This window comes from Salmo salar, chromosome ssa26, assembly GCF_905237065.1.
Source record: "Salmo salar chromosome ssa26, Ssal_v3.1, whole genome shotgun sequence".
NCBI classification, from domain to species: domain Eukaryota; kingdom Metazoa; phylum Chordata; class Actinopteri; order Salmoniformes; family Salmonidae; genus Salmo; species Salmo salar.
In genome coordinates, this window is record NC_059467.1 from 25179636 (window position 1) to 25205916 (window position 26281).

General features: G+C 41.7%; 3 protein-coding genes across 4 annotated transcripts in view; all 3 read left to right on the plus strand.

The window, feature by feature from the left end:
* Window positions 1-4856: 4856 nt before the first annotated feature.
* On the plus strand, window positions 4857-9566 carry LOC100136564 (ferritin heavy subunit). The gene is given in 5 exon segments (NM_001123657.1): window positions 4857-4894; window positions 6907-7012; window positions 8093-8239; window positions 8680-8805; window positions 9185-9566. Coding segments are annotated over 4 exon segments (534 nt in total). The 5' UTR covers window positions 4857-4894; window positions 6907-6910; the 3' UTR covers window positions 9344-9566.
* A 7115-nt stretch (window positions 9567-16681) lies between these two features.
* saa5 (Serum amyloid A-5 protein) lies at window positions 16682-17877 on the plus strand. Its single transcript, NM_001146565.1, is given in 4 exon segments — window positions 16682-16738; window positions 16857-16962; window positions 17188-17326; window positions 17533-17877. Coding segments are annotated over 3 exon segments (366 nt in total). The 5' UTR covers window positions 16682-16738; window positions 16857-16874; the 3' UTR covers window positions 17672-17877.
* Window positions 17878-20306: 2429 nt separating this feature from the next.
* LOC106587515 (mitochondrial glutamate carrier 1) overlaps window positions 20307-26281 on the plus strand; it is a 29447-nt gene continuing 23472 nt past the window's right edge. For both annotated transcript variants that reach the window (XR_006762189.1, XM_045708494.1), the window contains exons 1-2: window positions 20307-20683; window positions 20826-20881. Coding sequence is in view for 1 of the 2 variants with exons in the window: in XM_045708494.1 (XP_045564450.1) it covers window positions 20682-20683; window positions 20826-20881 (58 nt within the window). In the remaining variant the exon portion in view is untranslated. The remainder of the gene's footprint in view (window positions 20684-20825; window positions 20882-26281) is intronic.

Sequence of the window (26281 nt, forward strand, 5' to 3'; positions counted from 1 at the left end):
TGTTGGGCAGGTGGTAAATTGGCTGTGCCAAATAATCATTGAAGTTGTTAGTGCTTGCACTAGCCCCAGCCCCAGTAAACACAATTTGCTGAGTATGAACAATGCAATGTTTCTATCTAGGACACAGGAAGGAATGAAACATAAGATGGACTTTACACCCAATTACATTTTATGACCTATGTTACAATGCCCTCATTTACTGTTAGCCCATGACATCAATATACACTGAGTGTACAAAAAATGTGTGTTGACACATGGTCATGAGTGTGTGCTTCAATACCACTGGTGACAGTTGGGAGTGCCACCGCATGACATTGTGGCCTCATTGAAAAGGATGTGTGCGTTAGTGGTGCACGTCTCAGCTGGTTCACCCAGCTGCAATTGCTAATAACCCATCCCCCCGCCTCCGGCTGGATGTGATAAAGTGAAAAGCTCCGCATAGCTCCGCATTGACATGATTGGTTGACCGTAGGTGGGGGAGGGAGGTCCAGTATAAACCCAAACTAAGTTCCTTGACAACTTCCTTCACAATAGCTCTGCTCCGCTAAGCACAGGAAGAATGAAAGTCCTGACGTCTGCGGCATCGCAGTAAATGCTGTGCGGCCACTTCAGATGGCGGATTGACCATGTAGAGCCTTTATCCCGCAAATATACACGGAGTGTACAAAACAACACCTGCTCTTTCCATGACATAGACTGACCAGGTGAATCCAGGTGAAAGCTATGATCCCTTATTGATATCACATTTAAATGTAAAGTCCCTGGTTCTGGTACCGGTTCCGACCGACATTTTAGCAAAGAAATCGATCTGTGGACACCATAGATCGACATTTGAGTGATAGCCCTGGTTCCCACGGACACTGTAGGATATTTATTGAGCCTATATGACATAGGATGTGAAATCTGAAACCACTTGAAACTTCTTCTTCTGACAGTCAAGCAACTCCTGGCTGAACCCTACCTCAGCCACTGACAAAGCACGTGTCTGCATCTTACAAGGCTTTACATGGTCCATCCAGTGTCTGCAGTGGACATACTGCATTTATACTTCTTGCCTTTGCTGAGCAGACCAGAGCTGTTGTCAAGGAAGTTGTTTATACAGGACCTTCCGTCAACCAATGTCAATGTGGAGCTATACAGAGCCCTTCACATTAAAACATTTGGGAGACGCATGGCAATGCGCAATTTGGCCTTTGCATGCCTCCAGAGGCTCCGCAATTACTTCACGCCATCCATTCCACGTCTCCGACCACATTATCTGATCAAGCAATAATTGGCTTTGAGCCTAGATCGTAGAGCAGCATGAGATAGTGGTTACATCACTGTAGCACATTCAGAGATCGATTTATAGCCATTAATCTCAAATAATTCATAGATTTTAAACAAAAAACACTTTCTGTTTGTCATAAATGGACAAGATTTAACGAGTTCAGGAAGCCAAGCTAGATGGGGCCAGATGTTTTGATCAAGAGAGACCTTTAGAAAATATGCACATTTTCTCTAACACTAACAATACAAATATGTATTTTACAGTTATAAAGAAGGTGAAATCTTATAGTTAGGCATTTTATTTGATTATGCAAAGTGTAACGTCTTCTTCCAACTCACACTCTCAAACACGTAGATCCCCTGAACACAGCTCACTTTCCAGCCCACTTTGCAGCTCACACTTTCAAACACATAGAGCCCCTGAAAGCAGCTCACTCTCCAGATCCCAATCACCTGAATTCTGATCACCTGTTCTAACACCCGTATGTCATTATCACACACTATTTAGTTCAGTTCTTTGCACCCCATCACTGTGAGTTATTGTTTGTTTTGTGACACGCTTCTATTCAGAGTTCTGGTGTTTCTGTAATGTACGCCTCTCTGTGTATGATAGTTTTTGCCTACCTCACTAACGATGCCTATTCCCTGCCTGTACCTTAGCCTATTGGATTTCCTGTTATCAACCTATTGCCTGATCTCCCGGACTATGTTACTAGCCTTTTCCCTGCCTGTACTGTTGCCCTGTTGGACCCCCTGTGTATGACCTTCTGCCTGCCCCTGGACCCAGCTACCTGCCTCCTCCTGTGGTCCCTTACAATAAACACCCGCTGCGCACTGTGCTTGAAACCAGCTCTGTCTCCCATCGTGTTCATTACACAAAGCATATAAGTCAAAACTTATTCTTTGTTTTTTTTATAGGAAATACATCATATATTTTTATCATATTTGTACTGTTTACTTGAGCTTGTGTCCTCAAAAGTGACTACACCTCAGCAATTTACAATTATTTTTACCAGAAAGTTTAGATTTGAACATTTCTTGGAGTATGTAGCATTATTAGTTATTGTTTATGGCCCTCTCATTATAAACAATTAGTTTTGGGGATTACATTTTGTTACATTTAACTGGTTAAATCTGCTTCAATCAGTGTAGATGAAGGGAAGGAGACAGGTTAAAGGATTGTGAAGTCTTTAGATAATTGAGACATGGATTGTGTATGTATGCCATTCAGAGGGTGAATGGGCCAGACAAAAGATTTAAGTGCCTTTGTACGGGGTATGGTACTAGGTGCCAGGCACGCCGGTTTGAGTGTGTCAAGAACTGCAACGCTGCTGGGTTTTTCACACACAACAGTTTCTCGTGTGTATCAAGAATGGTCCACCACCCAAAGGACATCCAGCCAACTTGACACAACTGTGGGAGGCATTGGGGTCAACATAGGCCTTGTAGAGGGCAAAAGGGGGTGCAACTCAATATTAGGAAGGTGTTCCTAATGTTTTGAACACTCAGTGTATGGGGAGACATGCTACTGAGCCATCAACTGTCATCCATATGCTGCACTAAAATACACTGCACTTCTTTGTAACAATGTATATCAGATGTGGGTGATGCAGCAGATAGCCAGTTCTTCTAAATCTTCACATAATTTTAATTGTATCCATGCCTAATTCATCATCAATCCTGTATAAAAAAACAAGTGGCGATGAAAGGCGTATCTTAATTATTACTAATTAAGGTAACCTTGTCCCCAGACTAATATATAGCACATTATGTTTCCTAGCATTGGGAGGAAGTGTCTGATGAATGAGATTACTTGGAAGGTGCAAATGAGAGATTGTGAGACCTAGTGGCAAAGGAAACGAGACAGTTTTATTCATGGGTTGGATTTTCAACCTGTGTCTATGGCATTATGTTGCAGCATTTTCTGTTGTGATTATATGATACACTGTATGACAATGACCCGGCAGTCCTCTGCTCTGGGTGGCTGACTGTCTGGTACACACAGTGGTTATTAACTGTGTGTAGCATACCAGACAGACAGAGAGAACTGTGGTGATGATAGTACTGTTTATCTGCTACAGCTGTTCAGTGTCAGGTAGTGTCAGTATTTAGTCACATGGTGATGGTTCTTCCCATTATTTAAAATAAAGCCCGAAACTTATAGCCACTCAACTGTAATCAAAGAATTCATAATGGTTTTGTATACTTATCTGAATTTGCCCTATTTTTCCACCATGATAATGCCAATCAACTAAGTAGGACTACACCATAAATAAGTAATTTCACTGATGGTATCTCATTCATGTGGCCACAGTTAGACTCTCAGAACTTATGTTAATGTGATTTTAATGTGTGGCACCCATTGTGCTTGGGGTTCTGAGATCTTTTGTGTCGATCAGACTATGACATCTGTTCTGCTGTTGTCACTTTTGGGAAATTCAGTTCCCCCTTCAAAATATCCCTGTTACGCAATATCATGAATTGTCAGCATCTCTGCTAAGAAAATGTGGTCTACATGACTGTTTAGTTCCTTATTTGAATAATCCTGTTTATTGTGTAAGGCCAGCAGTTTTTAAAGTGTGACCTGACCAGGGAAAAACTCTGGGTCCATCCTTTGGAGCCTTAGCCTAGTATTCTTTTGGTCATGACTTGTGGTCTGGAAAAACTCTAGACCAGAGATCATCAACTATATTTAGCCGCGGGCCGATTTCTTCTTGAGCGGGGGGCCGGAACATAGACTGCAAATTGACTGCAAGAAACCCAAACAGATATAATATTTGACTAATACAAAATAATTTCAAACCTTGCTTGAATATGATCTCTCTATTATGCGTGAAAATACATTTGTCATTTTAGTCATTCAGCAGACACTCTTATCCAGAGCGATTACAGGAGAAATTAGAGGTAAGTGCCTTGCTCAAGGGCACAGACAGAATTTTCACCTAGTTAGCTCGGGGATTCAAACCAGCAACCTTTCAGTTACTGACCCAGTGGTTAATTGCCCAGCACTCTTAACCGCTAGGCTACCTGCCACCCAGATTTCTCAAATAAAAATCACTTGGAGCTGATTTCCTGGTGTTTTTAGAGTTTTTTATGTCCAACAATGAAAACTCAACAGAAAACCTGGGGGGGGGGCAAATAAAACCACCATTTGCCCCTGGGGAACCCTGCTCTAGGCTCTACTCATGTGATACCATTTCCATCTGTTTGCTATGTCTCACTGAGTAAGAAAGGATTTCAAACAAGTGTCTTGCTTTACCATATAGTTTTCAAAAGTTTGACCAAATAGGTAATATTTTATATAAATGACAAAAAATATGTGCTTTGACAGTCCCTCCTTGCGCCAGTCCCCTCCCCTTCCTGCTTTTGACGACGTCATTCCATATTTAACCACTGCGCAACCTTCACCACTCACGCATATCAGTTTGCAGACGAGAGTAAAGGTTACCTGCTTCAACAGTGCTTGAACGGCAACCTTCTACTCTTTTGAAGCAATATCTTTTTGATTGAATTCATCCCTTTTGAAAACCAAATTAGATCAAGCTATCCATAAAATTTCGGAACATCGTTGAAACGAACAATTCGAATCACTCACACCACCTCTTCGGACCAGAAAAAACACAAGGTAAGAAAAATAACATATCTAGCCAAGAATAAATAAGTTACTAAACTAGCTGTTTGGCATAATATTTGGATGGATGATGTAACTTAACGTAGCTAGCTAGCCACTACCGCACAAGGCCGTACTACTGAGGGTGGCTAACTAGTTACGTTATGTAACAAGCTACGCTACCTACTGTAGCCAGCTAGTTAACGTTAACAAGCTTGCGACGATGTCAAATGCGTTGTAACGTTAGCGTTGTAAAATAACTCAGCGTTTTTACGCTAGCTACTAGTAGCAATCGTCAATGTTATAATGGCGGTGTTCTTTCGGTATCGTGGTGGTTTACTTCATATGTCCTTGTTTTGCCAAATAATGGCGTCTTACGTCCAGTTTTGGGAACTATATTTTTTTATGTGATCGGCTCCTTGATTTTCCGTTACGTCGTCACAGCACCAATTTAACTTGCTGCGGACCCAGACGTAGCGTTTTCGTCCGCTCTCCTACGCACACCGCGCCCTTTGTTCTTCTCTGCCTGTATGCGCGACGTTGCTGTGACTTTCGTTGCACAGATAGCTTCTCGTTTGCGGCAGAATTAAGTGTGGAAAGTCGCTAAATGCTATCAACTAAACACTCATTTGGGGAGGAGTCTGAACTCGCTAAATATAAATTGGCAACACTGATGGCCTTGGTCGGTGAAGTGCGACGATCTATTATATTAACAAGATGGTCGATTAGCAATGGTAGTACATGCCTTCAAAGGCGGGATATATCTATTGTAGAATAGAGCAATTCCCTCTTAACAACTTAAACATTATATTCGATCAAAATAACTTCACTTATCAAAATGGCAATTCAATTCAGTTTTTCTTTTACCTTTAATTGTATTGCTGAAGTCAGTGAAGGCCAAACCCGGACCACGCTGGGCCAATTGTTCACCACCCTAGAAGACTCCCAATCACGGGCAGATGTGATACAGCCTGGATTCGAACCAGGGACTTGTTGTGAAGCCTCATGCAGTGCCTTAGACTGCTACACAACAACTTTTTTTTGACATATGTGGCATAAATGTCAAACTTTTATTCTGTCAAAATTGACTAGTGTAAATAAGATCATTTGTCATTCAGTCAAACTGAGTTTTCGGTAAATTAGTGTACTGTGTATTTCAATGAATTAACTTCAAACTAACTAAATTGTAATGTATACACATATTGAAAGCATTTCATGAGAACTAAAAGGTGTGCAAAATGAAATATTGGCCCCATTTACAAATGTATTGATAAACCTCTGGGGCTACTTCGGGGGACTATCTGAAAACCAACCAAATTTGCTTTGGTCGCACTCCACTTGGCAGAAGTGAATTAGCCTAATTATTTTTTGCCAACTCTTCCCACCTATATCAAACTACACCCAAACTCAATTATTGTTTGAGTTCAGTCATAGCTGGTAACATTTCTTAATGAACCATAACTAAAACAAGGCTATATCAGGAAGTGCAGTTGTCCTTAAAGCAGACCGTTTTCCTAATCTGTGTGTACATATTTTGGGCGGCGTCGACCCCTCTTGCTACCTCTGGGTGCAATGTGCATAGATAAGGTCCGAGTAGCTAGCTAAATAGAAGAATATGTCTGTTTTACTATTTAGTGGCAGCTGGATTTGCAATGACAACGACCTGCCCATCGTGTTTAAATGCGTCACTGTGGTATTTTGGGTCATGTTTCGCTGTTACCTACATGCTGACACCGCATGTGGGGAGATATGCACGCTTCATAAAGTCCAAATACTTGCGAGACTCGTGGTGTACTAGCCAACTAAAGGGCTACAGTGATGCATCTCTCATAACCAAACAAACCATTTACCTATAGAATGGAATGACTGGATAGCACCAAACTTCTGTAATGTTATACTATGAGTTATTGACGAGTCGGATAATCTTCACTTTGGCATCAGGGCTCCATGCTGTTTTAAAAGTGCTTGAATTCATTGACTCAGTGTGCCATCCTTTCCTTTTGACATTTAATGCATTTCCATTTCAGAAACATGACTTCTCAGGTGAGACAGAACTTCCATCAGGACTGTGAGGCTGCCATCAACCGGCAGATCAACCTGGAGCTGTACGCTTCCTATGTCTACCTGTCCATGGTAAGACTGGAAGGGGAATGGAGAGAAAGAAGGGTTTGGCAAGTGTAGTCAAGGACACTAGTATGACTGATTAGATTACAGGAACACTGAGTCATGCGGTGTAAGAGAAGGTTACACCCCATGACAGTGCAGATGGGTGTTTTCAACACTGCCCTCTTGCATCCCATTTAATACTAGGGCTGGGTGGTAGGGCCTAAATCCTCATTGTTTTCAACCTTGTGAGTGATGCACTATTTTATTTAGTTATATCACACTCTGAATGAGTTTTGTTGTACAATTCACTGCATTTCAAACAGTCGGAAATAATCTAAAGAATTCAGGTCTCATGAAATTATATCTAGGCCAAATGTAAGCCTTCCACACCCACTAATTTAATTATCTAATCAAAATAAAGTTCTTTTTTTGCAGTAATCGCTGTAAACGGGGGGCTAGCATGTTTATGCCTGAACTTTCTCACTTATTCACGATTCATTCAGCACTATCTGTATTCATGGTAGCATCCATATTAATATAGATGTGTTTAGTAACATTATGTTCTTATTTAGTGACTCAAAAATGACAATGTATTATTTACTATTTCTATTGGATGCAAATGTATCCAACAAATTTGGAGTCAAAAGCTTGATGTAGTCATTGCGTGCTAGGAATATGGGACCAAATATGTCAACTTTTATATGCTAGAGTAAATTTGTCCCAATACTTGGTTGGACTATGTATAAAAGTGCGGTACTTTCTAAATGGTTGACCCGATATGGATCAAAATACCCTCAAATTAAAGTTGTCTGTAATTGATCCTCATAGTCATTGTATCATTTCAATTGCTGGATACAGATCCAAAACGACAATAAAATGTCACTGTCCCAACACTTGTGGAGCTCATATTTTCTGCTTACTGATAGCGCAGTCATTGTAGATACACATTGATTCTACTGATAGCCAGCCACTAATGTCAAGATGATCATTTTGATATTGGGCTTTTGATTCGGCAAACGGTTAATGTCTTGTGATCAGCTTTTTATGACCGAACTGGAACCAGCCAGGTATCTTTGAACTCATGGTCTTTACTTTCTCCTGTCTCAGGCGTATTACTTTGATCGTGATGACCAGGCCCTGCACAACTTCGCCAAGTTTTTCAAGAACCAGTCCCACGAAGAACGTGAGCACGCTGAGAAGCTGATGAAAGTTCAGAACCAGAGGGGAGGGAGAATCTTCCTGCAGGACGTCAAGGTGTGTGCTAAGTGCTTGTGTGTATGTCCATGTTTCGCCTGTGTGCAAATGCATGCTTTCAGCAGGAGTTTAATGTGAGGATACGATAGTTCCCATCTAGGGAGGGCCGACAGAGGGAGGAGATTGAGGGTGTGGACCACTTATCTTTCACAGACATTTAAACCGCTGCGAGTGTCATTGACACAGTCAAAGATAAATGGACTGTTACAATGGGCATGGAGATAATGTTAAACAGCAGCCATACTGAATCCTAGAGAAAGGCAGACTTTGCTTACAGAGTAAAGTAATGAAAGGGTTAGAAAACAGACAACAGGTTATTAAGCAGTTAGGTAGCCAATGTGTACTCCAGTTTGTCTGACATAAGCAAGTGGGGGGAATAGTGGCTTGTGTAGAAACACTACTGCTGCTCTTTCTAACAGCGCATGTATGGCTTGTTCTAGAAACCAGAGAAGGATGAGTGGGGTAGTGGTGTGGAGGCCCTTGAGAGTTCCCTGCAGCTGGAGAAGAGTGTGAACCAGTCCCTGCTGGACCTGCACAAGGTCTGCTCTGAACACAACGACCCACATGTGAGTATATGGCGTCATGACCTATACAAAGGCAAAACACTTATTTTTAACTGCAAGATGTTTTTAAGAATGTCTGAAGATTTAAAATCAGAATCTAATCCACCCATATTTCACATGTAATTCAGGATATCATAAACAGGGTGACAAATATGAAAAACCTGACAGACTTCAGGTCCTTGCAGTGTACACTTTAATCCGTGCCAAGTCCAGTGGGTCACATGAAGGGTTTACTCTGGGGTTGTAAAAACCTTTTTCCTACAGGGTCTAGAAGAACACTAGAGATTATTCATCCCTGTTCTGTTTGAGGCATCACTCCATTGAGTTTTGCTTACCTGTTTGTCCTTTCTCTCTCGTTTGTCCTTTTATCTTTCGCTCTCAGATGTGTGACTTCATTGAGACACACTACCTGGACGAACAGGTGAAGTCCATAAAGGAGCTGGGTGACTGGGTGACCAACCTCCGCCGCATGGGTGCCCCCCAGAACGGCATGGCCGAGTACCTGTTTGACAAACACACTTTGGGGAAAGAGAGCACATAGATAGACCCTCCATTTTCTTGCTATATCCTATATCTGTATTTCTGTCTTGCTTGATATATCTATAGGACTGGCATCAATCAAGTTTATCCTTGAATCCTTAGTTTGCGCTATGCTGTTCCTATAAGCCAGTAGCCCTTTCCCCCTCTTCCAATTGCCTATCTAGCCTGCTTGTTTTGACTGCAGTTGTCATCAAACCAAATAAAGGAAACCCTCTGGATTCTGATGGGCCTCTTTGTCATATTTCTGCAGAGGTGTGCATATATAAAGATTAGTCTAAATGGACTCATTCAGACATAGTTAAACACTGATCAAAATGGATGGAATAAAGACAACTCAAGAAGTTGGAAGATATATAGTGGAAACTACAGTAACTAGAGAATTGAGACTGACTATAAAGTAGCACACTATGATGAAATATTAAAACTACTTAACTAATTTAGTGTATCACACTGCAATAATGCATGTGCAGAGCTCCAGTGACTCAATGCTCTTAAACCTCATCACCTGAGAATATTTGATATATAGAGTATACCAAACATTAGGAACACCTTACTAGTTGTGTATTCCAAAATATTGACGTGTTTCATTCTGAAATGCTTTGTCAATTTTTCATGCTTATGGATACCTTTTAGGTAAGATGTTACTGTTCTCAGATTTCCAGCCAACCTTTCTATGCATGTGAAGTACATGTCAGATAAAAAATTTCATGACCGTCCTGATGGTAACACCAGATTTGTCAAACTTTCCAAATATTGAATAAACTAAATACAGTAGACAAGGCGGGCTCTTGTCTGTAATTTTTTTTTAACTGGGCAAGTCAGTTACGAACACTTTCTTTTCAATGACGACCTAGGAACAGTGAACTACCTTGTTCAGAGGGCAGAACAGATTTTTACCTTGAATCCCCGAGCTTACAATCTTGCAACCTTTGAGTTACTAGTCCAATGCTATAACCACTAGGCTACTCTGCCCCCTGAGAGATGGTGGTGGAAAGGCTTTGAAGTGACAGTATTGATTTAATAACCATATCGAAGTAATCTTGCAGTCACAAGTTGAAATTTGTGGTCCTCCCCTCCGACATTGAAAAGCATACAGTTTATTAGGCTACAGGTGAAATTGCAAAGTGATGAGCTTGATGCTCCTTTCCCCAAAATATTAAGTGCCTTATTCTGGTGACAAACTTAACACCCAATGCTTGGCTGCCATTTGACAATTAAAAATGATCTCACTCTGTCCATGAAATCAACCTGATTTGTGACCCACAATCATTTAAGTTGCCCATCCCTGATGTAGGCTATACCCGCACTGTATCTACGAGCTGTTGGCTAGAGTGCATGTGCCAATACCAGAGTGGGCAAATTTCAACCAGCAGTTAAATGTAATAGAAACCAATTGAACATTCAAGTTTTTTTTATGCGCACTGTCATCACGCACAGACTAATCTGCAATTGAAACGCGCATCTGGTGGGAAAATGCTAAGATTTTATTGCGGATTTGAATATTTAGATAAATCTGGTGCAAATTGGATGGAAACCTCACTATAGATTAAGATTTGGGATGTATATTAAAAGGTTTTGTGGCATAATGCTATCTATTATTTAGCTGGAATGGAATGTTTGTATCCTGCAGATTTGACATTACTTTATTGATAATTTTGTAAATATGTATTTTTATATATTGATGTCACAGACATGTCAGTAGACAGGAATTCTAATGATATCTACTTTATGTAAGCTAGTGGAGACTGCTAAGGGGCGGACGGCTCATAATGGCTGGAATGATAACAAACGTGGTTTCCATTGACTCCATTCCAGCCATTAATGTGAGCGCCCCCCCCCTCAGCAGCCTCCACTGAGTGTACAAAACATTAAGAACACCCCCCTTTTTCCCTCAGAACAGCCTCAATTCGTCGGGGCACGGAAACTACAAGGTGTTGAAAGTGTTCCACAGGGATGCTGGCCCATGTCGACACCAATGCTTCCCTCAGTTGTTTCAAGTTGGTTGGATGTCCTTTGGGTGGTGGAGCATTCTTGATACACACGGGAAAGTGTTAAGCTTGAAAAACCTAGCAGCGTTGTAGTTCTTGACACAAAACGGTGTGCCTGGCACCTTCTGCCATACCCTGTTCAATGGCACTTAAATCTTTTGTCTTCTTTCAATTGTCTCAAGGCTTAAAAATACTTATTAGATATATCTCAACACAAATCTAAGAACGCTCCCCAAGCCGGCTGGTCGTTCATTCTATCGGTTCGGTTGCCAGTGACACGACTCCGTCGTTAAGTCTTTTTTTCTGTATCTACGGACGGACCTAGTCGTTAGTATGGAAATTGAACTTTTAGTACGGACTGGCAACATTCTTATCCATTGCTTTCTAGCTAGCCAACTACGGCTAACTTAGTCACATCAAACAGTGCAGACAGAATAAAAGCAAACTGGCGTCATTTGCGTTTGTTTAAGCTGTTTTCTAGTGACATTTATTTGGATACATCCATAACAACAAGCTAATGATGCGCAATTTCCCTTGACATAGCTCTCTCGTCAGGACACTGAGTATTCAGAGGAGCTAGCCAAAAACACAGCTAACACAATCACTTCAAACTGTAGCCTAAAAAGCCTATTCCTGCTCTTTTCCCACGATGCATCAAACACATTTGGTGTGTCGTCATACTGGTCTCTGACTTGTGGTCAGACTCGCTCGTGTGGAACCACCTTAAATTTGCGCCTTTTTTCACGGTTGATTTGAATGTCATTGAGAACAGCGAAGTGTCAAAGATTTTTTTTCGCCAAAAATTCTTTCTGAATTTAAAGGTAATCCTCGAAGTAATAATCTAGTTTTTCAAAAGTATCTGTAATCTGATTACAATATTTTTGCTGCTAACGAAATGAATTACAGGTACAGTTTTTTTGTAATCCTTTACATGTAACGGGTTAGATGTAATCCGTTACTCCCCAACCCTACCCTTAGTGTATGACATCATCTTATCTAGGGTTCGATATCTATAATCACCAATGTATCATTTGTACAGTTCTTATATATATATATTTGTCACATTTGACTGTAAAACCTTGCCGTACTACTGTTTTCTCTGTGAGTGAGGTCGATATATGGCATTTTGCAACAACATATGATAGTCTCTCTGAAATGAAACCATCTAATGATAGATTTCAAACAAATACATTTAATAACCATAACCTGATTAGATGGGGAAAAACACACCCATCTCTGTCTATATTTCATCATGTCAACTGTCTATTTGGGGCTACGGTTTGTTTTGGACAGGACCATAGTAATGATGCTGAGGAAATTCCGAAGTTTCATTTCCAGTCAGAACTGTTTCTATTAGTCAGGAACGGAGAACTGGCATCTCAGCTGGCTTTCACTGCCAACAAAACATTACTGGTAATATGTCCATATGAACTATGTTTGGTTTTAGTATTTTTTTCTAAACTTTGGGCAAATGTCTCATGTGGTTTTCAAGCTTTTGGGAGGGTTTCAAGCTGCTGAATCTGGCAGGTAAATGCATCCAGGAGATAAAAAAAATGTGTAGCTTAAGTATCACTTTCACTAGCTAACAGGGGGAAAAAAATGGCTAGATTATTTTTTACACCAGTCTGGACACTATTCCTTTTAATTCCAAGTCAGATTGAGATTGACTTCATAATTTAAACCTAACCTAACCTTAGCTCTTGAGAACCCACGGCCATCCAGCCATGGGTTCTCATTTGAACAATAACAGCGGGGTCAATGTTTTGTGTAACTGTTAATCATCACCGTGTGCAATACAGTTTCGGAAACCTCAGAAATTCTATTTTCATATCACCCCAAAATTATTTTACAAATACACAGATTCCCACTGAGGTGTTTTGCATTGCACTTCCTGAACTAATGGAAACTCAGGAGGGAACAACAAAAAACGTTGGCTTGAAGTTGTTACACAGAACACCTCAGTGGAAATCTGTGGTAAAACAGTGTATCTTTTATATTTGTAAAGTTATTTATGGATAAGTTCAGTGTTCAAGGTTTCCAAAACCATATTGCAATCACCGATCAATTATTTCTAGATAGAGGTTTTCACACTTGACCAAATAACTTCAGCTAATGAAAAGGAACATTGAATGACTCCAATTGTAACGAGTGTGCTGAGAGTCATTAACCAAGTTCAAGGCATGAGTGTTTTAATAAATAAAAGGAACAATGACCACACAGACATGAAAACAGAGTCAATAAAACCTGAAGAAAGAACCAAGGGAAGTGACAGATATAGGGAAGATAATCAAGGAGGTGATGGAGTCCAGGTGAGTGTCATGAGGCGCAGGTGCGCGAGACGATGGTGACAGGTGTGTGGGATACTCAGCAGCCTGATGACCTAGAGGCCAGAGAGGGAGTATATGTGACACCAATGTAAAATTGGAGTCATGAGAAGGGCTAACCTAACCTATGACCTGACCCATCACCTTATATATATATTACTGCCCCCCAGTTGTGACATCCCAAAAAACACACAAAAACTCTACAACCCATATTTCTTCTAGCCTCCCACAAATGCTTTATCTTCTTAACACTAAAACTGAAACAAAATAATATAAAAATGAAATATGTATATTTTCATACAACTTAAACTAAATAGAAACTAGTACTAATGTAAAAACGAACAGAAATAAAAACAAATATAAAAACACATAACCTTGCTGTGCTTTCTCCATACTGATATGTCATTATGCTACCAACATGACGTCATCATGATAGCACTGGCCATAAAAGTTTAAAACTAGTTAAAAACTTATTTTTTCCTTTTTTTGTTACCTTTCAAAATTCTAATATTTGGTAACACTACACGAAGGTACTATTTTAAGTGTGTTTTAAGTACAGGTATTTGCCAATATAAAGGAAACACTTGAGTAAAGGAGGGATACAAAGTATTTTGAAAGCAGGTGCTGCCACACAGGTGGGGTTCCTGAGTTAATCAAGCAATGGGCATGCCATTACTTTGGCTATCATGGCTATGCCCTGTAGGATGACAATGCCCCCGTCCACAGGGAAGGAGTGGTCACTGATCTGGTTGGCTGAATATGAAAATTATGTAAACCATATGCCATGGCTATTTCAGTGACCAGATCTCAACCCAATTGAACACCTATGGGAGATTCTGAAGCAGTCCCTGAGACAGTGTTTTACACCAAAATACAATGATTTGCAATTGAGGACTAAAAGCTAACTAGGTTTTCTAATGCCTTCTTTGTGAGGCATTGGAAAACCTCCATGGTCTTTGTTATTGAATCTTTGTTTGAAATTCACTGCTTGACTAAGAGACCTTACAGATAATTGTATGTGTATGGTACAGAGATTAAGTAGTCAAAAATCATGTTAAACACTACTATTGCACACATAGTGAGTCCATGGAACTTATGTGACTTGTTAAGCACATTTTTACTCCTGAACACATGTAGGCTTGCCATAACAAAGGGATTGAATACTTATTGACTCAAGACATTTCTGATTTTCATTTTTATTAATTTGTAAAAGTTTCTAAAACCAAAATTCCACTTTGACATTATGGGGTAATGTGTCTAGGCCAGTGACATAACATCTCAATTAAAACATTTTAATTTCAGGCTGTAACACAACAAAATGTGGAAAAATCAATGGATGTGAATACTTTCTGAAGGTACTGTACATGTCGATAGCAGAGGGAGCACGCCCTAATCCACATTGACGGTGGTGCAGTGGAGAAGGTGAAAAGCTTCAAGTTCCCCGGCTTGGCCCCTAAGACCCACACAAACTTTTACAGATGCACCATTGAGAGCATCCTGTCGGGATGTATCACTGCCTGGTACGGCAACTGCACCACCCGCAACCGCAGGGGCTCTCCAGAGGGTGCTGCGGTCTGCCCAATGCATCACCGGGGGCACAATGCCTGCCCTCTAGAGCACCCGATGTCAAAAGAAGACCAAAAAGATAATCAAGGACATCAACCACCCAAGCCTCAGCCTGTTCACCTTGCTATCATCCAGAAGGCAAGGTCAGTACAGGTGCATCAAAGCTGGGACCGAGAGACTGAAAAACAGCTTCTATCTCAAGACCATCAGACTTAAATAGCCATCACTTGCCGGCCTCCACGCAGTACCCTTCCCTGAACTTAGTCATTGTCACTTGCCGGCTACCACTCGGTTACTCAACCCTACACCTTAGAGGCTGCTAACCAATGCACATAGACATGGAATCACTGATTACTTTAATAATGGAACACTGGTTACTTTAGTAATGTTAACATACTGTTTTACTAATTTCATATGTACAGTATATACTGCATTCTATTTAAGGCCATCTCATTCTACTATTGCTGTATATATACCATTCTATCCTACGTATTCTACAGATATACTAAATATTCTATCCACATACCGTCCATAATGTCTGTCTATGCATCCCATCACACACATATATAATATATAATAATTACAACAAGCAATGTCGGAGACTGAAGTGTATATATATATATATATATATATATATATATATATATATATATATATATATCCGACATTGCTTGTTGTAATTATTATAGATTTCTTAATTCCATTCTTTTACTTTTAGATCTGTGTGTATTGTTGTAAATTGTTAGATATTACTGCACTGCTGGAGCTAATAACACAAGCATTTCGCTACACCTGCAATAACATCTGCTAAATATGTGTATGCAACCAATACCTTTTATTTGATTTGTAAACAAGAGTAATAGTGACCTGTAGTAGGATAAAAAGATAGATACTAATGGTAATGGCAATCAATAATCAATGAACAGCAGCATAGGTGTGAGGGGGAGCAGTAATTGTGTAACCCGTAAGATAAAGGTGCAATCTGTAAGATGTGGACATGCAAATTGCCTTTCATGTCTATGTCTATTAAATACCTGAATTCTACCCTACTATAGTAGTCGATAATGAATCATATCATAAGGAATCATTCTCTCATATTAGATGAGAGGCAAACTTTTGGAACCTCATCCATCATGACAATTACGACATTAAAAGCAGATAAACAAACTGCATTGCCCCCATTAGTCTTATTAATGCAGACACATCACATTTTGATGCCGTGATTTTTTTAAGCAATAGGCCTAGTTACACAATTGAGGAGTATCCTCCTTATTGCCAAAGGCTTCAGAGCAGGTCCTCTAATCTTATAATGACCTGGAAATTCCTCATATTGTGTACAGACAGACACTTCTGATCGTAATAGCTTGGGAGGACGAAGTTAGGGAATTCCAGCTTTTGGAAAACAGAACTCCTCCCTGGTCTGAGTGGAATATAAGGACAAGCTGCAGACCACAAACCAACACAAAACACAAGGGAGTTCAAACTGCCTGACTGACTAACTAACTAAGGAGCTGGAAGGTAAGAGATGAATCTGTTATATGAGGCAGTCACAGTTTAAGTTGAATACATTATCTGTAAATATGTCAGCAATTCATATAGTAGCCTATGCTCTCTCTCACCCTCATGTTTCCTTCAGTTTGTTGCATCTGCAAGTATGAAGCTGCTTCTAGCTGGACTTGTTCTGACCCTCGTTGTAGGAGCTCAAGCTCAGTGGTACCGCTTCCCTGGTGAAGCTGCTCGAGGTCCGTTTATACACTTTAATCATTGTTTCTTTATTGTTGACAGAAATAGATACATAAACCAATAGCAACAAATCTATCAAGAGCGACAAATCATTCAAGAGCAACATGTACTGTATTTGAGGACTCCTTTAAAGTCATTGTTATTTCTTGAGGCTAGTGGTTTGAAAATGTGTAAAGTTCCTTGGAAGTGTCAAACTCAACATCTGTGTCCTCCTGACCCTGCAGGTGCTAAAGACATGTGGCGTGCATATGGCGACATGAAGGACGCCAACTGGAAAAACTCAGACAAGTACTTCCACGCTCGGGGCAACTATGATGCTGCCAGGAGAGGACCAGGGGGCAGGTGGGCAGCAGCAGTCATCAGGTGGGTGATTCTCAAATATCTGTGAGATGCTTATAATGTGGTTCAGTTGGTCATCAAATTATCTCATAAAAACTTTGTCCTTTCTCTAATTAGTTCTTTATGTCACTTTTTGTAAAAAAAACAAATGTCTGGTCAGAAAGACAATTTTACCATTAATGGTTTACTGTGGTTGGCGAGTTACTTATGTAATATTTCTCCTCTCTCAGTAATGGCCGGGAGATGGTTCAGGGTTCCAGTGGTCGAGGACATGAGGACTCAGCAGCTGACCAGGAGGCTAACCGCTGGGGACGTAATGGAGGGGACCCCAACCGCTACAGACCAAATGGACTCCCAAGGAACTACTGAACCTAAAAAAAGGAGGTTACTAGCCAAACTGAAGGACCACATTCCAAACAAATATATTGCACTTAATTACTGCTTTTGATAAAAATGTCATATTCTCAAAAATTATTTTGCCCAAATGCTCTGCTAATAGACAGGTACATGGTACTGAAACTTAGTATACAATGTATTTCAAAAGTGTTGCAAAAATAAAGTGATTACACAACCAGAGACCGAATGTCTTTCTGTATTCAGTATGATACGACTGGGAAGGTTGGAAAGACATTTTGAAATCCTGAAATGTACACTCAAATGATCTGGTGTTGACATTTTCCCAGCTTTCAACTGGCAACCGGTCAGCCCTTTACAACTAGAAAGAGGGACTTTTGGACAGTGGGGTAGCTGTACATAGTACATGTTTTTCATAGGATAGACATAGAAGAAGCTGAGAAAAACATAGGAGACAAGAGGCTAAGATTAATGCAGATGACGAGGTGATGTGAACTTTGAGAGTGCAACAACAATTCTTTGCCTCTGCCCATCCCTAAGCTCCCTCCCTCTCTCCAACACAACACACACCGTGTCCTCCCCTTCTCACTTACAACCAGTAGATGCTGGTTTAATTGACCACTGATCCACCAGGTCAATTTGTTGAGTGTAACGATATAGCAGGGAATCCTGTTATTAGTGGTGCAGGGGAAGTAAGGAGGCCTGCAGGTACTATATAGGCTTGAACAGCTGGTCCAGGAGGATAAAAAGTGGTAGGTCAGTTCATGACAAATTACAATTATAATATTGGTATCTGCCACGTCCATTTCAGTATATTTGTTAATCATTGAGCGTCACTGATGAAATCGTTGTGAAAATAGAGACATGCTCTTGAACAAAAATGGTGCCAGGCTATCCTTGTTGTGACATCACAAGAGAAGCATGGGGAGAGAGGGCAAAGGGGAGAGAATGGATGCCCCTGCTGTTAATCAATGGAACATGACTGTTTGAATGAGGATTCAATTCAACATACTATGCAACTCTTTTGAGACCGGAGGTTAGATGAGCAGGTTATGTATAAGTTAACACAGATAGATAATATGCATAAAATTAGCAAACAGCTAGGCTTTTGAACATAACCTCTCATTATTACAGAATGCAGAATTACAGGCGTACTGTAAAATATGCACAGACATACAATGCTTTGATGAGCCTGACCACACCTCCACACAAGCAACCAATGAGAGTATGGTCCAAAGTACTGTACCACCATCTTTGGAACAGACTTTGAACAGAGTGAGAGAGAGAGAGAGAGAGAGACAGAGACAGAGACAGAGACAGAGACAGAGACAGAGAGATGAGCTAAGAAATTGTAACACAGAGGAATTGTAACTCAGGTATATGGCTTTCCTAGATTTTCTCTTTTTGTCACTCTTAATTAGAAAATATGAACTTTAGGGCTCAAAGTGAGGTCAATAGCAATAGATTTTGCAGTATCAAATATCATAGATTTCGCTATATCATGATTAACTTCACCTGAGATGTGAAATGGGTAGCAACAGGGTTCAGCTTCACCAAGTGGAAATAAGTAGCCTCAGCAGTTGCACTCAGCATCGATGTGATGAGCCCTGAAATGCAGCAAGGAAAACATAAGCATAATGTACTGAATATCCGATCTGTGTATACATTTATGTGGAAGGTTCACCGGGTAAGCAATGATGTGTAGTTAACGAGGGTGAATTATGTTAAGTCAGGTTTACCTGACAATCATAACACTCAAATCTGAATGTGCAAGGCAGATAGGTGGTGGAATGGGTTTAGTGTTATGTAGAAGTATTTATTTATGATGTATTAACAAACTAGATGTGGTAAGTCTCTCCATTACCACATGTAATCCATTCCTGGCAATGAAAAATACATGAGCTCATACTGTATATATAAATGAAAAGCAGACATTGAATAGACAGACCCCTCCTGTGCCTTCTCTTAGGTACTATTCTATGATTAGCCCCCCCCCCACACACACACACACACACACTGAGACAGCACAGCACAGCACAGTGGGTCCTTTTATAAAGACAACAAAGCAAAATATTTGGTCAAAGATATATTGTTACATGCCTGCAAAGAGAGAAGGAGTGCCGTGAGCTGACAGACTAGACCTCAAACAGATATACACCCATATTTCTAATCACAGTATTGGATATCCCATCTCCCTCTCTCTTTCTCTGCTTTCTCTTGCTCCATTCAAATACAATGCACACACACACAAATCAGGAGAGATTTGGGAGGAGTAGGAGCAGAGGAAATAGAAGAGTTGGGGTTAGAATTAGGGTTGAGGGAGGGGTGGAGGGGAAGGATTGATGTGATTGGTCCAGAAGGAGGGTGGCTGTACGATCATATTCTTCTGAAAGCAGGGCTCAATGAATGAACACTCTTCATTTCAGGTAACCAGCCAACACAACATTGAGGTAAATGCTACTATGCCCAGGGATAAGCCAAGTACTTTCCATGCACAGATGTTTCTCAAAGCTTTAACTGAGTGTCAGACTACTGTTCTGATATGGATTTGTACTCTGTTCTTTTCCAGTTCTCCTCCACAGCTGGCCAATAACTTGACTGACTGACTAAAACTGATGGTTGAACCTTGGCTGGTTGTCCGAGGTATTCTCAATCTATCTTCCACTAATCCATTGTGGATTAGTGGAAGATAGATGGAAACAAGGATATTGATGGAAACAGAAGAATCTGAGAGGATTTTATCACATGTTTTAATTGATGTTCTAGTTTGAGTCTTGAACTAATTTGAATCAAGAACACCATTTTCCCGCTCTCTCATTCTTGTTTTTAACTTTTGTTATTGATTGGTCATTGTCACCTTTTTGATCCCTTCTCACCCTTCTCTCTTTCTCTCCCTCTCAGTTTACCTGCCAAATTGATCAATGGGGGAATTGCTGGACTGATAGGTGTGACATGTGTATTTCCTATTGACCTAGCCAAGACCCGTCTCCAGAACCAGCAAAATGGTTCCCGTCTCTACACCAGCATGTATGTACAATGCTGTTCAACACACACTTTTAACCAGTCTCATTTAGAAATTCTAAAACGTGCAGTTTGCTTGTAGTATCTGCATACCTCTGGTTGATTCTCTGAGGTCAATGCAAAGTAATCTTTTGCGTTCACTACACAGGTCAGATTGCCTTATCAAGACCATCAAATCAGAGGGGTACTTTGGCATGTACAGAGGTAGGACAAAATTGTGTGTGTGTGTATGTGTGTATGAGTGTGTGCGTGTGTGTGCGTGTGTTCATGCGTGCGTGTGTGTGCACACAGGTTTGAGCATGTTCTTTGTTTATGACTCTGTGTCTCTCTATTTCTTTGACCATTAGGTGCTGCTGTAAACCTGACTCTGGTCACTCCAGAGAAGGCCATCAAACTAGCTGCCAATGAATTCTTTAGACAGCACCTGTCCAAAGATGGGTGAGTAGTGCTCAGAGGCCTCTTTCAAATACCTGCCTGTCAAATACAATCATACACCAGTCGTAACTGAATGATACACCAACCTCTTGCCCACTCTGATCTCTTTGAATAGATGTACTTGAAAGATGTAGTGTATACTACATCAGCTTTAACTGACTTCTTGTTTGGATTTGATATACATATCACAAATAGGATTCTAATAATATCTTCACTATGTGCTGGGATCTAGTGGTAATACATTAGAGGTATAAATATTTTGTAAACATACAGCATGGATGATAGGAGCAATCCCATAAGCTCCTGCAGCATTATCCGCATGACATACCTGGGATATCTTTAGCGTCCCTCAACACTTCCATGGGGACCAACAACATGGCTGATAAATTATTGAGTGACCTGCGCTAGTGAACTGGTGAATTATTAACATGTTTCTAAGACTGTGTGAGTGCGTCAGTGTGTGCATGTATGTTTCTTTATGTGTATCACTAATGGTATGTTTATTGTTTTATGCATGTTTATTGTTATGTCCTATGTGTATAGAAACAGAGAGTTTTATGTTGCATGCATTTTGTTTAATGTATGGAAATCACTTGAGATAGCACCAGACCATCCAGAGAAATTAGCAAAGTCATTGAACCAAAATAATGATGACATTTGTTCTCTCTCTCAGTCAGAAGCTCACCCTGCTGAGCGAGATGCTGGCAGGTTGTGGTGCTGGTACATGTCAGGTAAGATCAGTTGGGGTATCAGCCTCAGACAGCTTTCTACTACCATCTTGTGGCTCAACAGTAATTATGCACAATAGTTGTGTGTCTGCCTGGGTATTTGAACTCTTCTGAAACACAGTCACACTGTCTCTCCATCTCTCTGTCTCTCCATCTCTCTGTCTCTCCATCTCTTTGTCTCTCCATCTCTTTGTTTCTCCATCTCTCCATCTCTTGGTGCAGGTCATCATCACCACTCCCATGGAGATGCTAAAGATCCAGTTACAGGATGCAGGGCGGATAGGTGAGAAACTCTTGAACGTGCCGTCCTTGGCCAGCTCTCTTGCTATCTCTCTCAGAATGACCTTCTTGATCCTAATCAGTCAGGTTTCAAGACTGGGCATTCAACTGAGACTGCTCTTCTCTGTGTCACGGAGGCTCTCCGCACTGCTAAAGCTAACTCTCTCTCCTCTGCTCTCATCCTTCTAGACCTATCTGCTGCCTTTGATACCGTGAACCATCAGATCCTCCTCTCCACCCTCTCCGAGCTGGGCATCTCCGGCGCCGCCCACGCTTGGATTGCGTCCTACCTGACAGGTCGCTCCTACCAGGTGGCGTGGCGAGAATCTGTCTCCGCACCACGTGGTCTCACCACTGGTGTCCCCCAGGGCTCTGTTCTTGGCCCACTCCTATTCTCGCTATACACCAAGTCACTTGGCTCTGTCATATCCTCACATGGTCTCTCATATCATTGCTATGCCGATGACACACAATTAATCTTCTCCTTTCCCCCTTCTGACAACCAGGTGGCGAATCGCATCTCTGCATGTCTGGCAGACATATCAGTGTGGATGACGGATCACCACCTCAAGCTGAACTTCGGCAAGACGGAGCTGCTCTTCCTCCCGGGGAAGGACTGCCCGTTCCATGATCTCGCCATCACGGTTGACAACTCCCTTGTGTCCTCCTCCCAGAGTGCTAAGAGCCTTGGCGTGACCCTGGACAACACCCTGTCATTCTCCACCAACATCAAGGTGGTGACCCGATCCTGTAGGTTCATGCTCTACAACATTCGCAGAGTATGACCCTGCCTCACACAGGAAGCGGCGCAGGTCATAATCCAGGCACTTGTCATCTCCCGTCTGGATTATTGCAACTCGCTGTTGGCTGGGCTCCCTGCCTGTGCCATTAAACCCCTACAACTCATCCAGAACGCCGCAGCCCGTGTGGTGTTCAACCTTCCCAAGTTCTCTCACGTCACCCCGCTCCTCCGCTCTCTCCACTGGCTTCCAGTCGAAGCTCGCATCCGCTACAAGACCATGGTGCTTGCCTACGGAGCTGTGAGGGGAACGGCACCTCCGTACCTTCAGGCTCTGATCAGGCCCTACACCCAAACAATGTAAATGTTAAATGTAAATGGGTAGAAGAAGGAGAGAGGAGGATGTATGTTCCCCAGTCAATGTTTCATGACTAACCAATGTCTTGTCAGCCAAACAAACACAAACAGATCACAGAGATCTGATCAGTTAGAACCAGTAACAACAGCATTGTTATTGTGTACAATAGTTATTTTATTGCTTGACCACATTTGTGACTCTTCCTTGTGTTCCTGTGTCTCCCCACATTTAAATTTGTTTGTCAACTTCTCCTGAGGCATTCCTGCTTCTCTGTCCCTGGTTAATGATGTCACACTTATGATACTGATGATGTTGTGTGTGTTATGACACATGTAGAGGATCAGAGGAAGCTGATGTTCAAGGCTGCAGTTGGGGTCCCTGGGGGCCCAGTGGAGTTGAGGTCCCATACAGCAATGCACCTCACCCGGGAGACGGTAAGGACATCTCCGTACAGCAATGCAGCTTACCTGTGGATGGTAAGGACAGTTGTGTGTGTGTGTAGACATGTATGAGTGTATATACAGTTGTAAGGTTTTTCCATGCATCGGCAAGACAGAACAGCTGCCTCTGGTAAGACAAGGGGTGGAGGTCTGTGTCTATTTGTCAATAACAGCTGGTGCGCAAAATCAAATATTAAGGAAGTCTCGAGGTTTTGCTTGCCTGAGGTAGAGTATCTCATGATAAGCTGTACACTACACTAATTACCAAGAGTGTTCATCTATACTTTTCGTAGCTGTCTATTTACCACCACAAACCGATGCTGGCACTAAGACCGCACTCAACGAGCTCTATAAGGCCATAAGCAAACCACAAAATGCTCATCCAGAGGCGGTGCCCCTAGTGGCCGAGGACTTTAATGCAGAAAAACTAAAATCTGTTTTACCTGTTACATGTGCAAGAAGAGGGGAAAGAAATTCTAGACTACCTTTACTCCAAACACAAAGATGCATACAAAGCTCTCCCTCGCCCTCCATTTGGCAAATCTGACCATAATTATATCCTCCTGATTCCTGCTTATAAACAAAAACTAAAGCATGAAGTACCAGTGACTCACTCAATATGGAGGTAGTCAGATGACACAGATGCTAAGCTACAGGACTATTTTGCTAGCAAAGACTAGAATATGTTCCGATTTCATTGAGGAGTATACCACATCAGTCACCTGCTTCAACAATAAGTGCATCAATGACGTTGTCCCACAGTGACTGTATGTACATACCCCAACCAGAAGCCATGGATTGCAGGCAACATCCGCACTGAGCTAAGCTGTTCCAGACGACTGTGTGATCACGCTCGCCTCAGTCGATGTGAGTAAGACCTTTAGAAAAAAATTTGAACAACCTTTTTCTCCCCAATTTTAATCTTGTCTCATCGCTGCAACTCCCCAACGGGATAGGAAGGCGAAGGTCGAGTCATGCATCCTCCGAAACATGACCCACCAAACCGTGCTTCTTAACACCCGCTCGCTTAACCCGGAAGTCATCCGCACCAATGTGTTGAAGGAAACAGCACCAATTGTGCGCCGCCCTATGGGACTCCTGATCACGGCCAGTTCTGATACAGCCCAGGATTGACAGCCTGTTCATTGACTACAGCTCAGTGTTCAAAGCCATAATGCCCTCAAAGCTCATCACTAAGCTAAGGACACTGGGACTAAACACCTCCCTCTGCAACTGGATCCTAGACTTCCTCACCAGCCGCCCCCAGGTGGTAAGGGTAGGCAACAACACATCTTCCATGTTGATCCTTAACACGGGGGCCCCTCAGGGGTGCGTGCTTAGTCCCCTCCTGTACTCCCTGCTCACCCATGACTGCGTGGCCAAGCACGACTCCAACGCCATCATTAAGTTTGCAGACGGCACAGCGGTGGTAGGCCTGATCACCAACAACAATGAGACAGCCTATAGGAATGAGGTCAGAGACCTGGTAGTGTGGTGCCAGGACAACAACCTCTCCCTCAATGTGATCAAGACAAAGGAGATGATCGTGGACTACAGGAAAAGGAGGGCCCCATTACAGTACAGCCCCATTCTCATCAATGGGGCTGTACTGGAGCAGGTTGTGAACTTCAAGTTCCATGGTGTCCACATCACCAACACACTATCATGGTCCAAACACACCAGGACAGTCGTGAGGAGGGCAGGACAATGCCTATTCCCCCAAAGATTTGGCATGGGTCCTCAGATCCTCAAAAAATCTACAGCTGCACCATCGAGAGCATCCTGAATGGTTGCATCACCGCCTGGTATGGCAACTGCTCGGCCTCCGATCGCAAGGGGCTACAGAGGGTAGTATGTACGGCCCAGTACATCACTGGGGCCAAGCTTCCTGCCATCCAGGACCTATATACCAGTCAGTGGCATAGAAAGGCCCTTATTTTTCTTAAAACTACATTGTTGGTTAACCTCTATGGGCTAGGTGGGACGCTTGCGTCCCACCTACTCAACAGCCAGTGTAATCCCGTGGCGCGATATTCAAATACCTCAAAAATGCAAAAACTTCAATTTTTCAAACATATGACTATTTTACACCATTTTAAAGACAAGACAATCGTTAATCTAACCACACTGTCCGATTTCAAAAAGGCTTTACAACGAAAGCAAAACATTACATTATGTCAGCAGAGTACCCAGCCAGAAATAATCAGACACCCATTTTTCAAGCTAGCATATAATGTCACATAAACCCAAACCACAGCTAAATGCAGCACTAACCTTTGATGATCTTCATCAGATGACAACCCTAGGACATTATGTTATACAATACATGCATGTTTTGTTCAATCAAGTTCATATTTATATCAAAAACCAGCTTTTTACATTAGCATGTGACTAGCATGTGACTAGCATTCCCACCGAACACTGCCGGTGAATTTACTAAATTACTCACGATAAACGTTCACAAAAAACATAACAATTATTTTAAGAATTATAGATACAGAACTCCTCTATGCACTCGATATGTCCGATTTTAAAATAGCTTTTCGGTGAAAGCACATTTTGCAATATTCTCAGTAGATAGCCCGGCATCACAGGACTAGCTATTTAGACACCCAGCAAGTTTAG